At 38.7% G+C, this 13,668-nt stretch overlaps 1 protein-coding gene across 2 annotated transcripts in view; it reads left to right on the top strand.

Annotated features, from left to right (window-relative positions):
* The window catches only part of TMEM161B (transmembrane protein 161B), a 69,276-nt gene that overhangs the window by 4,330 nt on the left and 51,278 nt on the right, over window positions 1–13,668 (top strand). For both annotated transcript variants that reach the window (XM_090038226.1, XM_090038225.1), the window contains one exon: window positions 12,895–12,998. In XM_090038226.1, coding sequence (XP_089894352.1) covers window positions 12,895–12,998 — 104 coding nt within the window. The remainder of the gene's footprint in view (window positions 1–12,894; window positions 12,999–13,668) is intronic.

The following is a 13,668-nucleotide window of genomic DNA, read 5'->3' as shown; positions in this document are numbered from 1 at the left end:
TATCTCACTACTGCTTATTTAATCAAGTGACTCTAGAAACGTCCTTTAGAAAGGAGTTCTCTTAAGAACATAAATATCTTATCTACAGTATTTTAACACCAGAGTGTTTAATTTGTAAATTTAACACTATTATGTTTGAAACACTTAACAAAGTCCTCACATTTTTATCTGAATTACACTTTCTTTTCTTTTGTTCATTTGTAAAAATGTTATTGAGATTAGCCCACACAGTTGTTATAATTAGGGTATGAAGGTCAAAGCATCTAGAAAAGCACTAGTGTAAACCAGAGATGTGGGTTTTCCAGAAAATTTTTCCAATGCCCTAAATACAGCGTGATCTGATTTAGCATGTTTATTTGACTTATATTTGATAAACAAAACTAAAGTACCCCCATGTTAATTTTATGTCCCAATAGCCACAAGTATTTGAACTGAAGTATTTGATTAGGAAAAAAAATTAAGTATAACCCACTTAATGTGGTTTAAATGTTATGGTAAAACAAATTCAAAGCTTTATGTGAAAATAAATTATTTTTATTGGAATACTTGTAAAAATGTAAAGATAATACACAATAGCATGTTACTTCCCTTACATTTTTTGTTTAAATTAAAGAGAAAAAACAAAGGCACTGAAAACTGTTGACGCAATGATTTTAGCACACCCAAAGAACTGTACGTGATACACTGTGGTTGTCCACTCATCTGTTTCAACAGAGTTTAACTCTCTTCTGCTGAGATCATTGCGGCAGCTCCAGTTTCACTGATACTATCTGTAGAATCACTTGTGCTACTTATTAGTTCCATTTCAGAATCAGACTAAGGCAAATCTGATTCAGAACTACTTGAACCACATTCTCTTTTGCTAAAGGATGACTTTACCAATGAATCTGTGGGCAAGGGTAACTTATCATCACACTGCATCTTGTTCACTACTTGTGCTTCTGACTGATTCTCCAGAAGCAAGAGTTTTTGAGAAATAGAAACAAGCTTAGCGGTGCATTCATTTGTTAGTCTGTTCCTCCTTTCTGTCTTGATTGAGCCGAAAGCCTTCCAAATTCCATTCGCAAGAAGCTGCTGTTGGTGGAATGCTTAGGATTCTTAGAGCAATCCTGGACAGTAGTCAGGTATTACAGTATCCCTTCCACCATGTGCGAGGAGACATATTCTTTGCTGCCTGCCAAATGATATTTTTTCTCCAAAGTTTTTCTTTTTTGCAGTACTTGGCAGTGTCTGTCATCACAGCTATTTTGCTGATGTTGGGGGCATTCTTAGCTACTTCCACAACTGTATCAAGAGCTGTAGATAATTAATGTTCTGATAAATGTTGTCCCCTGTGTTGAGGATCCAAAAGGTTTGCTGCCAAGTGACCTGGATGAGAGCAAAACTCAGATCTCTGAGTAAACATTTGTTTTATTTCTTCTTTTTTCGATAGAGGTGAAAAAGACAAAAACTCAATTAGATTTTCATTCAGTTGTGTGAATATCTGGAATATTTGAAAGGCTTGGTGCGTCTCCTTCAAGTTTCTTGTTAGCCACTGAAACTGGTAGTAGCAAATTGAATGGTCCTTGAACTTGAACCTAGAACACCTTGTTGCCAAGAATCTGCTTGCAAATGTTCATGGGAATAATCTGGGATAATGTTATCTATTGAACCATGCTACAAACAGTTCTTTGTGAGCAACAAACTATGTAAACACTGTGTAGCTGAGCCCCATCTAGCTTCTCCTGGCAATAAAAATGTACTTTCCTTCCCCTGCTTCTCTTTCTGTAGTTTCTTCAAAGTCTGATTAGCAACATGATGATTGTTGAATACCTTCACTATATTGTCTTCATTGTATTCACACTTACTAAGTCCTTTGCCAGAAGATTCAACCCATGAGGAAGACAGCCAAATACTATTAAATGAGGATAATTTGCCTTTAATATTTGCCACGCAGCCTTCATGTTACTTGCATCATCAGTTAGAAGGGGTTGTACCCTGGAGGGACCTGCACTTTTAATCTCTTCACTTAGTAATTTGGCTCTGCATTCACCTGTATGACAAGAAGATTTGGTAGCAACTGCTTTCAGGAATATTGGTTCAGGTGTTGCTAACATAATTTTCAGTAAAGGATTTCTTTATAGCCATTGATCTGACATCAGAATCAGTGATTCTGTTTGACCAATCCTTTGCATAACCATTGTTTGAACTCATCACATTCTCTCTTAGAGTATGACAAAACGATAACATGATGGTAACATCTGATGGGCAAATTAGTTTGTAATATTCCTTCTGGTATTGATTTTCAGTTATGGAAAGAGGTGTACCACTTATGAATATAGCTTGAGCTAATGTCTCATCTGCTTTTTCTTGCTCTTCTTTTGACATTTTGTCCATAAAGCTTGATAAAAAGCTTGACTGTTGAACAGCTACTCCTGGTCCATCGCATATCTGGTGACAGTGATTGTGAAAGTGAGGATCCTGCTGCTTCTTCCTCCAGATCTGGCAGCTCAACATTTTCATTTTCCATTTTTTGCAAATCTGCTGTTTCACTTGAGCTACCAAGTTCCTGCAACAAGAAGGGGAAAAGATTTTTATTTTAGCCGAGTCTATTCTGGCCTCATTCATCAGAAGAAGAAGCAGCAAATCTGCTGCTCAACTTGCTGCTCAGTTGCTGTGGGACTGCAGAGCCGAAGGGACATATAGTTTGGTCTCTTCTATTGGCCAGAGGACTAAGCTTGCTCTGCTAGGTTAAAATAGTTAACTATTTATCTGTTATGTAATTTATAAAAAAATATTGGAACATCTAAGCCACTTTGGGTGCTTAGTGCAAGCAGAGAAGCAGGATGCAAATATTTTAAATAAATAATCCAGAGTTGCATTAACTTTTAAAATTATAATGTTTAAAACAATATAGATGCTAGTCTATACTATGTATCGTTTAACTTACTGACTGACTAACTTACAAAGGGTTCCTGAAGTAGACTTTTCTCAGATGGAGTTCTACCACTTTGTTGTATTGGCTTTCTGTATATGGCTTGTACTCTTTCAGAACAGCTTCTACATGTTATTAAATGTTTCTTCATTCCTCTTGCGTTGTCAATATTGCGAGCAGGAGTATGCTGATATGTACCATCTTTATTCCTTCCTTCACTGGCTTGAACTTCACTATAATGATGCCACACACTAGTTTTTTTTTCTGATTAGGCATTATTATGACTACTTCAAAAGTACTAAAAACTAACAGATCTTAGGCAAACGCTTCCAACTTCAGCAACTCCAGAAAAGAAATGAGACGCATTGCTCTGCGCTTGCTGAACTGGAAGTGAAACAAAAATTAATCTTAGTTTTGGTTTTGCTTTCACTTCCAGTCTGAGACGAAATAAAAACTTAAGCTTTGGTTTTGATTTGACCTGCACAGTCCATTAGGTGAATTCATAACTTGATTTTTGGTTTGGATTATTATGTGAGTGTATCTACCCTCCTATTTACAAAGCAAGAAAACATATGTACTCACACACTCCTAGGGATAATCACCGGAAAAACATTAATTACAACTTGGAAACTGTCAAGCTTGCCTAATATTATATTGGCATCCATTCATTATTACTAATGAATTTTATGAAACAATTAATTTTCAGAAATGGAAAATCTCCCATGGAAAAATAAAACGCTGGAAAATTTTCCGCCCCACATCTCTGGTGTAAACTATGCTTAGACTGCCATGTCTGCAGCTGTGTTAGGTGCCAGTACCTTGCCTGTTGCACAGCCTAACGTAGGTGATGGTACTTGCACTGGAAAACATGAAAGGGACTGTTAAGGTTAGCCATAACCTGGACAAACAGAAGATGCTTGATATTTTTGGTGTATGGCTTGTTCTGCCCTTGATTTATTGAACAAGTTGATACAGCACTAATTAACACTGTAAACTTTCCAACTCCCCCCTTCCCTGGTGCCCTTCAGCCACTAATTTTAAAGGATGATTTTTAAGAGAGAGAATAATCCATTCTTTTCACTACTTGGTTACTCTGTTGAAACTCAGTTGTGGTGATTGTTGTGTGATTTGGGTTTTATCTGCTGGAACCTGACTCTCACCAACTCACTTTACATACACATAGTCTAGTCAAAAGATAGTCTTCTGTTTGATTTGTACCAGTGACCTATAGGTCAAAGGTTCTTTAGCTAAGGGACTCTGGTGCTTATTTGTTTTATGTTACTTATGCATTTATTGGGGAAGACCAGTTCAAATTTAATGGAATAAATTTTCAATAATTACATAACTTGACTGTTAGCTATTGACTGGCCCATGTCTAAAACAGACTGAAACTATAAATGCTAAAGAATGCCTAGCTTTCACATTGGGCTTAACAGAAAAAAATCTAGAGGTTTTGTACCATGTCTCTTTTCCTTTATGTAAGAGTCGGAGAGAGTATTTTTCCCTCCTCTTTCCTTTTTCCTTTTATGAGAGATTCAACTCTCGTTTGTCCTAGAAAACTGTAGAGGGAATTTTTTGGGAAACAAGCCATCTAGGCTTGTAGAATTGTGTTCATTCAGTCATAAATTTAGTGTTTTTGTGTAGTGGTTTTTGCTGTTAAGATCAAACATGGTTTCAAGTAATAACCCTTCATTCAAATCCTGGAAAACGTCTAGTAGGATGTAGTGCTCGTGATTGCAAACTTCTGGTTTGTTAAAGGTTATGTTAGTAGTGCCTACCCAGTTTGCACCCCAGTTTGTCCCACCACAGAGCTGCTAATTCAAGTGTAGTGTTTCTCTCACCATTGAGGGATGGTATAATGGAATTGTCAAGCTCTACTTTCTAGACTGGTTTGTTTAACTGTGTTATACCTTCTTTATTGTGGTCTGAACATCTAAGATTATATTTTGGGGTCTCTGAAGTTCTCTTGCATAGTTGTGAAGCATATTTGGAGTTGTGTGTAGTAGTCAGAAGATTGTAGGTGTTTAGTCCTCTGGGAATTAGGCTGTGTTTCTTGCATGGACGTAGAAAATACAGTAAAATCTTTGTTATCCAGCACCCCCTGGGGTAAGAGTATTGACAGTTATGTAAAAATTCTGAAATTTGAAAAAGTAAAAATTCTGAAATAACTTGGCAGGGGTTTTCAGATAACATAGAGCAGGGCGGGGGATGGCAGCTGCATGCATGGTTGTGGGGGAGGGGTGGCAGTGGCCGCATGCAGAGCGGCGACAGCACAGGTGGTGGATGGTGATCACCACGTGTGACGTTCTCCCCACCCCCTGTGTCCAGCAGGCTGGCCAGAAATTCCGATTAATAGAATTTCCGGTTGCTTAAATGCTGGATAACAAAGATTTTACTGTATATGTCGCTGTTAAGTTTGTCTTCTTTTTCTTTCATGTTACATGTACGTACAAAGATGTCTTTCTTTAACTTCTCTTTAGTCAGCAAGCGGTTGTGCTCACATTCTCGTCTTTTGAGGCTTTTTTGATGTCATGGGACATATTACAGGCTGCTTACAAAAAAAGTTTAAAATACCCCAGTGAATTAATTTAAACTTCATGCATTTCTGCACTGAACCCAGCACATGCCCAGAACAGGTATCCTGTTGTTTGGACCTGGTTCACCCAATGTCTGTATAGATCGGATGCTTCAGTGAGGCTTTTTTGGCACTTTTATCAAAGCTGATTCAATCATCTGTTAAGGTACAAGTGCCAGAAAGCCCCGCTGAAGTGCCCGATCTATGCAGACGCTGCAGAGCCGGGTCAAACTAACGCATTACTTCTTCCGGTAAAGAGCGTTTTGTTTTATTTTCCACATCTGTCAGCAGCTACAATGATTTTCATATTTTGTTTGGATTGCCCCAAGCTTTGTGGAGTTCCTGATCTTTACAGGAGTGAGGGCCAGATTCTTGACTAGTCAAAGATAAAGCTTTATCTCTGGCACTTTTGAATTTCACTACCAAAGCTGACAATTCTGTTGTTCTGAGGGCATGGCATTATTATAAGAAGTCAGTCGTGTATAGTGAGGCAGTCTTGAGGACTATAGTTCACTATAGCCTATCCAAATCTAGTTTAGTAGAGGGCTTTGCATATAACTAGGAGAATTTCTCATTTTACCTAAATATTCCACATATAGTCAATAATATTTGCAGCATTGTGGAGGTGCGCTTTGTTCCAGATTTGCCTCTGCACACTGACCAGTCACTTAGACTGTCTTGTGTGCCTGTTCCTCACCTGTATAAGGGGGATGTTTACCTTTCTGTGATATGGTTGAAGATGAGTCTTGTTAATGGCTGATCTGTTCAGATAGCACATCGAGGGCTCTATGAGTGCATACAGAAGTCTGGTATCTATCTAGATGGCTGTTCTGGTTTCTAAGGAACTTGGAAAACAGTAGAGCTCTGAAGTACACAAACAATTTTTCTGGAACTAGGTTATCCTATGAAAAATTGTGGGGGCAGGGGGAAGGGAAAGGAAGTTGTGTTGCTGGCAGTGTCTTAAGCTTTACATTCTCAATGCAGTTCGAGGCATGTGAAAAAGGTAAATATACTCTTGACAGCTAATGGTTAATCTACACTTGGATTGTTAAAACTGGTAGAGCTGAAGTGCTAGGAACAGCAGGGAAAACCTTTTCAATTTTTCCTATTTTAAATGAGTTTTATGGGAATAAATCCTATACGTTATGTGAGAAACTGCCCTCGTACAGTAATCTGTGATTGTATGGGATAACTACCTGGATTTTCTTCATGTGCATGAATACTTATATAATTAGTACAGGATAGTGCAGAGGTGGACAAAATATGGCCCATGGGCTGAATCCAGCCCACCAAATGATTCCATCAGGCCTACAGCTACTCCTCTGAAGGAGGATTGTATACTGCCCATGGCTGTCCTGGCTTTTGACAACTCTTACTCTCTCTTCCTCATGTTGTAGCTGGCTGCAGCTCCAGTGGCCAGGCAGCCATTCCAGCCTGACATGTCCCCCCACCTTGCAGCCCCCCATGAATGCTCCAAGGCAGGGGGGGTGTCGAGCTCCTGGGCAGGCTTCTGCCTGTCCAGGCTGTTTACATGCAGTTCCAACCATGTGGCCGTTTGCAGACCAGACAGCCCAGTCACCAGTGAGAGCTGAAACTCAGGTATGGTTCTCCCTGCTGGTGGGGGAAGGGATGCAGGGGGAAAAGTGCTTAGAACTGCCGGTTATCCAGGCTGGGCTGGTGCCTAGTAGAGGCACAGGCACTATTAATGTGGTGCTGAGCTGTGCTCCTGCTCACTGCTTTAGGCCGTGCCATGTGGGTGCAGGTGGCGTGGCTGGTGTGGTTCCTGCCTGACTCTGAGTCTCTGGTACATGTTTGGGTTGGGCAGGACCACACCAGCTGCTACAGCAGTGTCCATATGGCCCAAAGTGGCACACAAGAACACAGCATAGCAGGAGCCCAGCCCGGTTGTGTGCTGGAGACTCGGGGGGAGAGAGCAGGGAGAAGAGAATGCAGCATGGCACTGACCTGGCTGTGCTTGGATAACCTACAGCTCGCAGCCCCCTTCTTGCTGCACCCCTCTCCTGGCCCTGAGACCCCAGCACACAGCAAGGCTGAGCTGGGCTGGTGCTGCACTGTTTCTCTGCACTGCTTTGGACTACATGGGTGTAATTTGCACAAGTCCTGCTTGACCCAGCCATATGTTGGGGACTCAGGTGGAGGTGGGGGTTGAGGGAGAGCTCCTGTGTGTATGCCTTCACACACGTGTTTGCCTTTACATGTACGTGTGTGCGGCCCTTAACAGCTCAACAAAGCTTACGTGGTCCTCCAACCCAAATAATTGTCCACTCCTTGCATAGTAGATGTGGGCAAAGAAGATTTATATTGGCAAAATACTGTGCTTTGGTTGGGTTGCAATATGCATGTGTGATATATTATGCAAGATACTTGTGTTTAGAATTTTCTACTCCATTGTAGTATAACCACATTTCTGTAAAGGGATAGGAATGCATGTTTATATAAAAATAAGTCTTCAAAGTTGCATCAGATTGTAATTGGAGATCACTGCTAAAATAAAGAAGCTTCCTTGAAGATGGACTAGATTAAGACAACAAGCATATCTGTGCTGGCATTGGAAGCCATGATGGAACTAATAAAATGGTGCCAATTATTAAAAAGTCTTGGAAATTGTCTTCAATGTATATATCTGTATAACTATAAAGGTTTTCTTGTAATTTTGTTTTTGTGTACACATTTTTTTCTCTGTCTAATCAGTAAATCCCTAATCATACAAAACTTGAAAGAGATATCTGTGGATATTTAACATTCCATGGAAAGTGGAGTGTGTTAATGTTTTATTGATTCATCATAAAAGAATTAACTCTTGTTGATATTTAAAGATTTTGTCACTGAAACCGAACAGGTGTGTACTGGTCACATTCGGCTCTTGATTGATAGGTGGATGGGTGTTATTTTACTGTGTGTCAAGCAGAGGCTATTCACAATACAAGTCAATTTTGAAATTGGGATCTTTGCACAAAATAATTACTTTTAATGCTTAAAAACATGGTAGGTGATTTGACATACAGTGTTTTGAGAAGTAAGTATTAATCTTGGAATGCATATTGGTGAGTTTTGGGGGAAGATGAAGTCCATTGGGACAGTCGGACAATAACTTAACCATAGGGCTCTGACTTTTATCATGGAAGTTATGGAAAGAATACATATGAAGAAATTCCACTCCTTTGTCAGAAGGGAGAATGCATCATTTCATGGGAGATGCATTTAGGCCAGGGAGTAGGTCTATAGGAAAGAATGGAAGCATTCATTTTCCCAGCTAGATTCCAGGAGGCAACAGTATTCCCTATCAGGGATGTGATTATTATTCACTTGGTGTGATTATTATTCTGCTATGGTAAACATTCGTCAGCAGTCTGGTAACCTTTCTTGTAAATGGCCCTTGGATCAGGGAATCCTAAGTTGATTCAGTTTAAACTAAAATTGCACAATTGGTAAGAATTAAGTCTGACTTATGTTTTGAACTACAGATGAGCAAACTTAGAGAAGTTAAGAAAAATAAGTAGGCTCAAGCTCTCAAGTATTAAAATGCAGAAGAGGCATAAAAGTACATTAAGTGAAAAGTACATACACAATTTATTCCAAGTAGAAGGGGAAAAATTGTAGAAATGCTACAGGTCTATTTGTATGAGCAAGTATCTTAAACAGGAAATCAAGAGCAAGTAGAGATGCTGAAAGGAATGGAAAAAAGATTGATCAATAAAGAGAGCTGTCTCTTTTTGTTTTTAAAGGAGTCAAAACAAGAATTCAAGGGCCAGTTCAACTAAGTTTTTTGCCCAAAAGAATCAACTAAATGCTTCTTCAGTCACATTATATAAAAAGAATTGGGAGGAAAGAAGATGCGTTATTATGTGCTGAAAAGGGTATAGAGAGAAAAGATAATCTAGGTATATAGTCCAAGTATTAAAGTACCAAATGCTTTGTCTTCCTGCTTACTGAAAATTGAAGCAGTGGGGATGAGTATATGGTAATGGAAATTATCACGTTTGATGTGGAAGCAAATCTTAGATTGCTTACTGTGACATAACTAGATAATTGTCTGGGATAGAGTCTCAATATATTGAAAGAATGTTCCCAAGAAATGGCAACTCCTGTAGCATGGATTTGCATTGAATTTAATTTGAAGATAATGCCCTCTTGTTGGAGAAGAGCATGCATAGTGCCTGGAATCATAAAAGGCAGAGGATGGAGACCCAGACAACTAGAGGCCTGTTAGTTTGACTTAAATACTGTGGAAGACCAGCTATCTAGAACAGCTACTGAAGGAAAGACTAATCAAGGACATGATCGCAGAAGATTGGGCAAAATGCAGCATGGATTTTGTCCAAGAATGATCATGTCAGGCTAGTATCTTTTTGTGACAGGGTAACTGACCTCTTAGAACAGGTTTGTTGGCTTGTCCTTATCCATCTAGATTTCAGCAGAGCATTTGGTACTTTCTCTCGTGGGAATTTACTAGCTGAGGATTAATACTGTAATTGTGAAGTGGAAAAGGAGCTCTCTAAAGGAGATATTGCAACAGGTTATATTAAAAAAGGAGTTATTTGCTTGGAGAGGGATTACTAGTGGTGATCCTTGGGGATCAGTTTGGGGATTTATGCTGTTTTGAATGTATTCATTAGCAACTGTGATGTAAGAAATGTGTGTGCCATCTCTAATTCAAAAGACAAAAGTTGAGAGAGATTTCAAGTGTAGAGGAGGATTGGATTATCATATAGGAAGAATTGGATAATCTTTTAGAGTAAGAGAAATGGTGTGAAATTTAATAGTAAAGTTGCGAAGCCATGTACTAATGGCTAATACAAGGACCTTTTCCATAAGATTGTGTCTTATTGGGGGTTCGTAGTTTGAAGGTGATGGAGGAAGAGAAGGACTTGAGTGTACTCATTTGGAGGATAACCAATCAAGGTTTTTTCCACTTTACACAGCTGTGAAAAAACTAATCCAATTTGAGGGCAAATTAAGAGAAATGTATTATTATAGTCACTGTTCAAGCATTGGTAAGACCCCAATTAGAATAGCGTGGACAGTTCTTGTCACCTGATTGAAAAGTTTGAGAACTACTGATTTTAAACTGAGACGGACCTCAGAAAAATGTCAGTTCTTAGTTTTCACTCAGTTTTTACCACAGAAAGATAAAGCAATTCCTCTGTTGCAAAGAACTCTTGGGTTTATCTTTTGAATCATGTTTACATACCTAACAGTGCTAAAGTTGTGATGCACATTTCAGCACCCTTGAAAGGCTCTCAAGGCATCCCAGGGTGCCACAGAACCCTGTTTGAGAATCACTGGTTTAAATTCATTTTTTTAAAATCTAGGATAGATGCAGAGAAGGGCTAATAGGGTCTTCATTTCCGTAATCGTCCTGTCTTGATGAGATGAGATTTAAAAGAGCTTGGATTTAACTTAAGGAACAAAAGAGGTTCAGAAAGGGAAGTTATTTATAAAGGTAATTTATTAGGGTTATAAATATTAAGAAAGACAAAGTTATTTAAGTTAAAGAAAAATATTGTGTAAGAACAAATATGTACAAACTTGTTTGCCTATGCATGGCTTTTGGTAATTTTATATAGAAAGGTTTTTCTGGTTGCTAACAAAGGTTGGCCCTTCTTAAATATATATTATTTGGCACCTGTGGGATGGAATTTTTCCTTTTTCCCTGTTTTCCGTCTTCCCTTTACTCCAAAGCTTTGGATTTTGGCCTGTATACTCAAGTACTCCTAAATTGTAATGAAAAACTTCTGAGGTACCCAGTTGGTTGGTCTTGTCAGAGGTCAAGGTCAAACAAATTGCCAGATTCAAGATCAAGGCAGGATTTTCTCAGACTGGCGTGGGCTGTGGACTGTTGGTGGGTTTTTTGGGGTGGTGGGGGGTGGTTTGTTTTTTTTTGCCTTCCGCGGTAAGGGAGGGTTTGATCTACTTCTAAAGAACTGAATATGCTTTACTTAAGCAGCTTTGTATTGGTGAAGATCGTGTCTCTTCTATGTTCCTGTGGTGCACAGAATAATAGAAACATGGGTCTAGAAGGTCATCTAGGCCAACTCTTTGCCCAGGGCAGAATTGTTCCTGACTAAACCATTTTAGATGGGTGTTTGTCTAACTTGCCCTTAAACATGTCGTATGACATTTCCATGGTCTCTCTGAATATAGTCTGTTCAACTGTTTAACCACCCTCATTGTGAAAAGTTTTGCCTAATATCTAATCTAAATTTCCCTTGCTGTGATTTGAGATTGTTACTCCTTATCCTATCCCTTGGCCACAGAGATAAATTTATCACCATCATCCCTTAGGTATTTGAAGATTTATCAAATCTCTTTCCCTCCCCCCCCGCCACACACTCACACTCATTCACTCACTCTTCTCTTTTCCAGGCTAGATAGTCTTTGTTCTTTTAGTCTTTCCTCATAAATTCTGTTTTCTAGACCTCTGATGTTTTTATTGCTCTCCACTGGACTTTTTCTAATTTGTCCATGTATACATGTATTTCTTGAAGTACAATGTCTATAATAGGACTCACTGCTCCAGGTGAGGACTTTCAGCGTCACATGGAGTGGAAGGATGACATCCTTTGCAAGTGACTGCTCTGTTAATACAGACCAGTATGCTATTGCTTTCTTTTTGCAACAAAACCCCCCCAAAAACCCCACTCTTGGCGCCTGTTTAGCTTATGCTCCACTATAACCCACGAAGTCTTTCTGCAGCACTGTGAGGTAGATGGTCATTCCTCAGTCTGAATTTATGAATATAATTGGGATGGATAGAACAGTTAGAACTTCATGCTATGCTGATCTGATGCTTCTTTCCTCATCTTCCTTCTCCATTGTGGTTATTAGTCCCCTGAATTAAGTTGGTAACAAATGAAGCATGTTGCTTGAAAACTACAAATGTAGGATATTTAAATGTATTATAAGTCTTTGTTAACTTTAGTGGGTTTGTACTGTTTAAAATAATGTCAGAAGTGAAGTGAGAACAAAAAGCAAGATAGTAATCAAAGTGGCATAATTTTAAAGTCCCATGGCTTGTGAAATGCCTTGGCCAGAAATGACTGGCTTTATCACAGGAACACAGAGAAGTCCCCGGGGGAGGTTTTTTGGGACACATGTCTAGCACTGAACTGTCAGACAGTATATATATTCCTGGTCCTTTGGTCTAGCAGTGCATTTTTTGGAACCAGTGCAAGGCTGACAATAGCAAGTCTCAGACCATTTCATGAAAACTGATGTAGTAGGTTTCTTTTCTTTCTTTTTTGCCCCTCTCTTTTTACTCTTTTTTAAACATCTTATTCTTATTTCAAAAGCAACCTTTTGCTTTATACTATGAAAACTGCATACTTCAGCACTTTTACATATATTGACTTGTTACTTAACTACTTAACTTATTTCTCCACAGGCTGTGATAGGTGTACAGTTGGTGATTACCATGGTGATGGCTAGTGTCATACAGAAGATCATACCTCACTTTTCTCTTGCTCGTTGGCTTCTCTGTAGTGGCAGGTAAGATAAGAAACATAATTGCTATGGTGTATATGGATGCGGTGACAGTTGTCCTTTTTATATATTTAAAAATCAGAAAATTAAACTAATTTTAAACTATTTCCAGTAGAATGCTATCATCTGCATTGCTTGTACCTGAACCTGGATGATTATAGGACTTGAAAAAATAATAAAATGCTTGTTCTAAAGCATCCGTCTTATACTCTTAAGCTTCTTGTTCATAAAATTAGTGTTGGCTGGCACTTCTTATTTTTAAAGAGATGAGCTACATAGTGATTTTTATCTTTTTAATATTAGTAAAACAAATTCATATCTTGAGGTCCCATAATGCTCAACTTTTTTGCAGTGCCTTGTGTTCCTAATAATCCCCATTTTGATTAGCCTTGCATGTAAGAATTTTTTAGAAATTTACCCCAAATCCTATTTTCTGACTACTTCAGAGGGTAGGATTTGTGTAAATTTCAATATACTGCTCTCTCACAACAATAGATCAAACAGACATAATGAGTTGCAAGGGGAGCATTCCCTGTATGATTGTGTCCATAATAACTAAAAACAGCAGCTGCTGTGAATGTAAATCTGTCTCTTAAATTTTAGAAAACTGTATGGCTTGCTTATTCTTCTAAAGAAACTCTGAATCATTAGAGAATATTGTCCTTCTCATAGTTAA

The sequence above is a fragment of the Crocodylus siamensis genome, chromosome 3, assembly GCF_052110815.1.
Source record: "Crocodylus siamensis isolate JL-2025a chromosome 3, ASM5211081v1, whole genome shotgun sequence".
NCBI classification, from domain to species: Eukaryota; Metazoa; Chordata; order Crocodylia; family Crocodylidae; genus Crocodylus; species Crocodylus siamensis.
The sequence above is the reverse complement of the archived record's forward strand: the minus strand, read 5'-3'. Positions and strand labels throughout refer to the sequence as shown.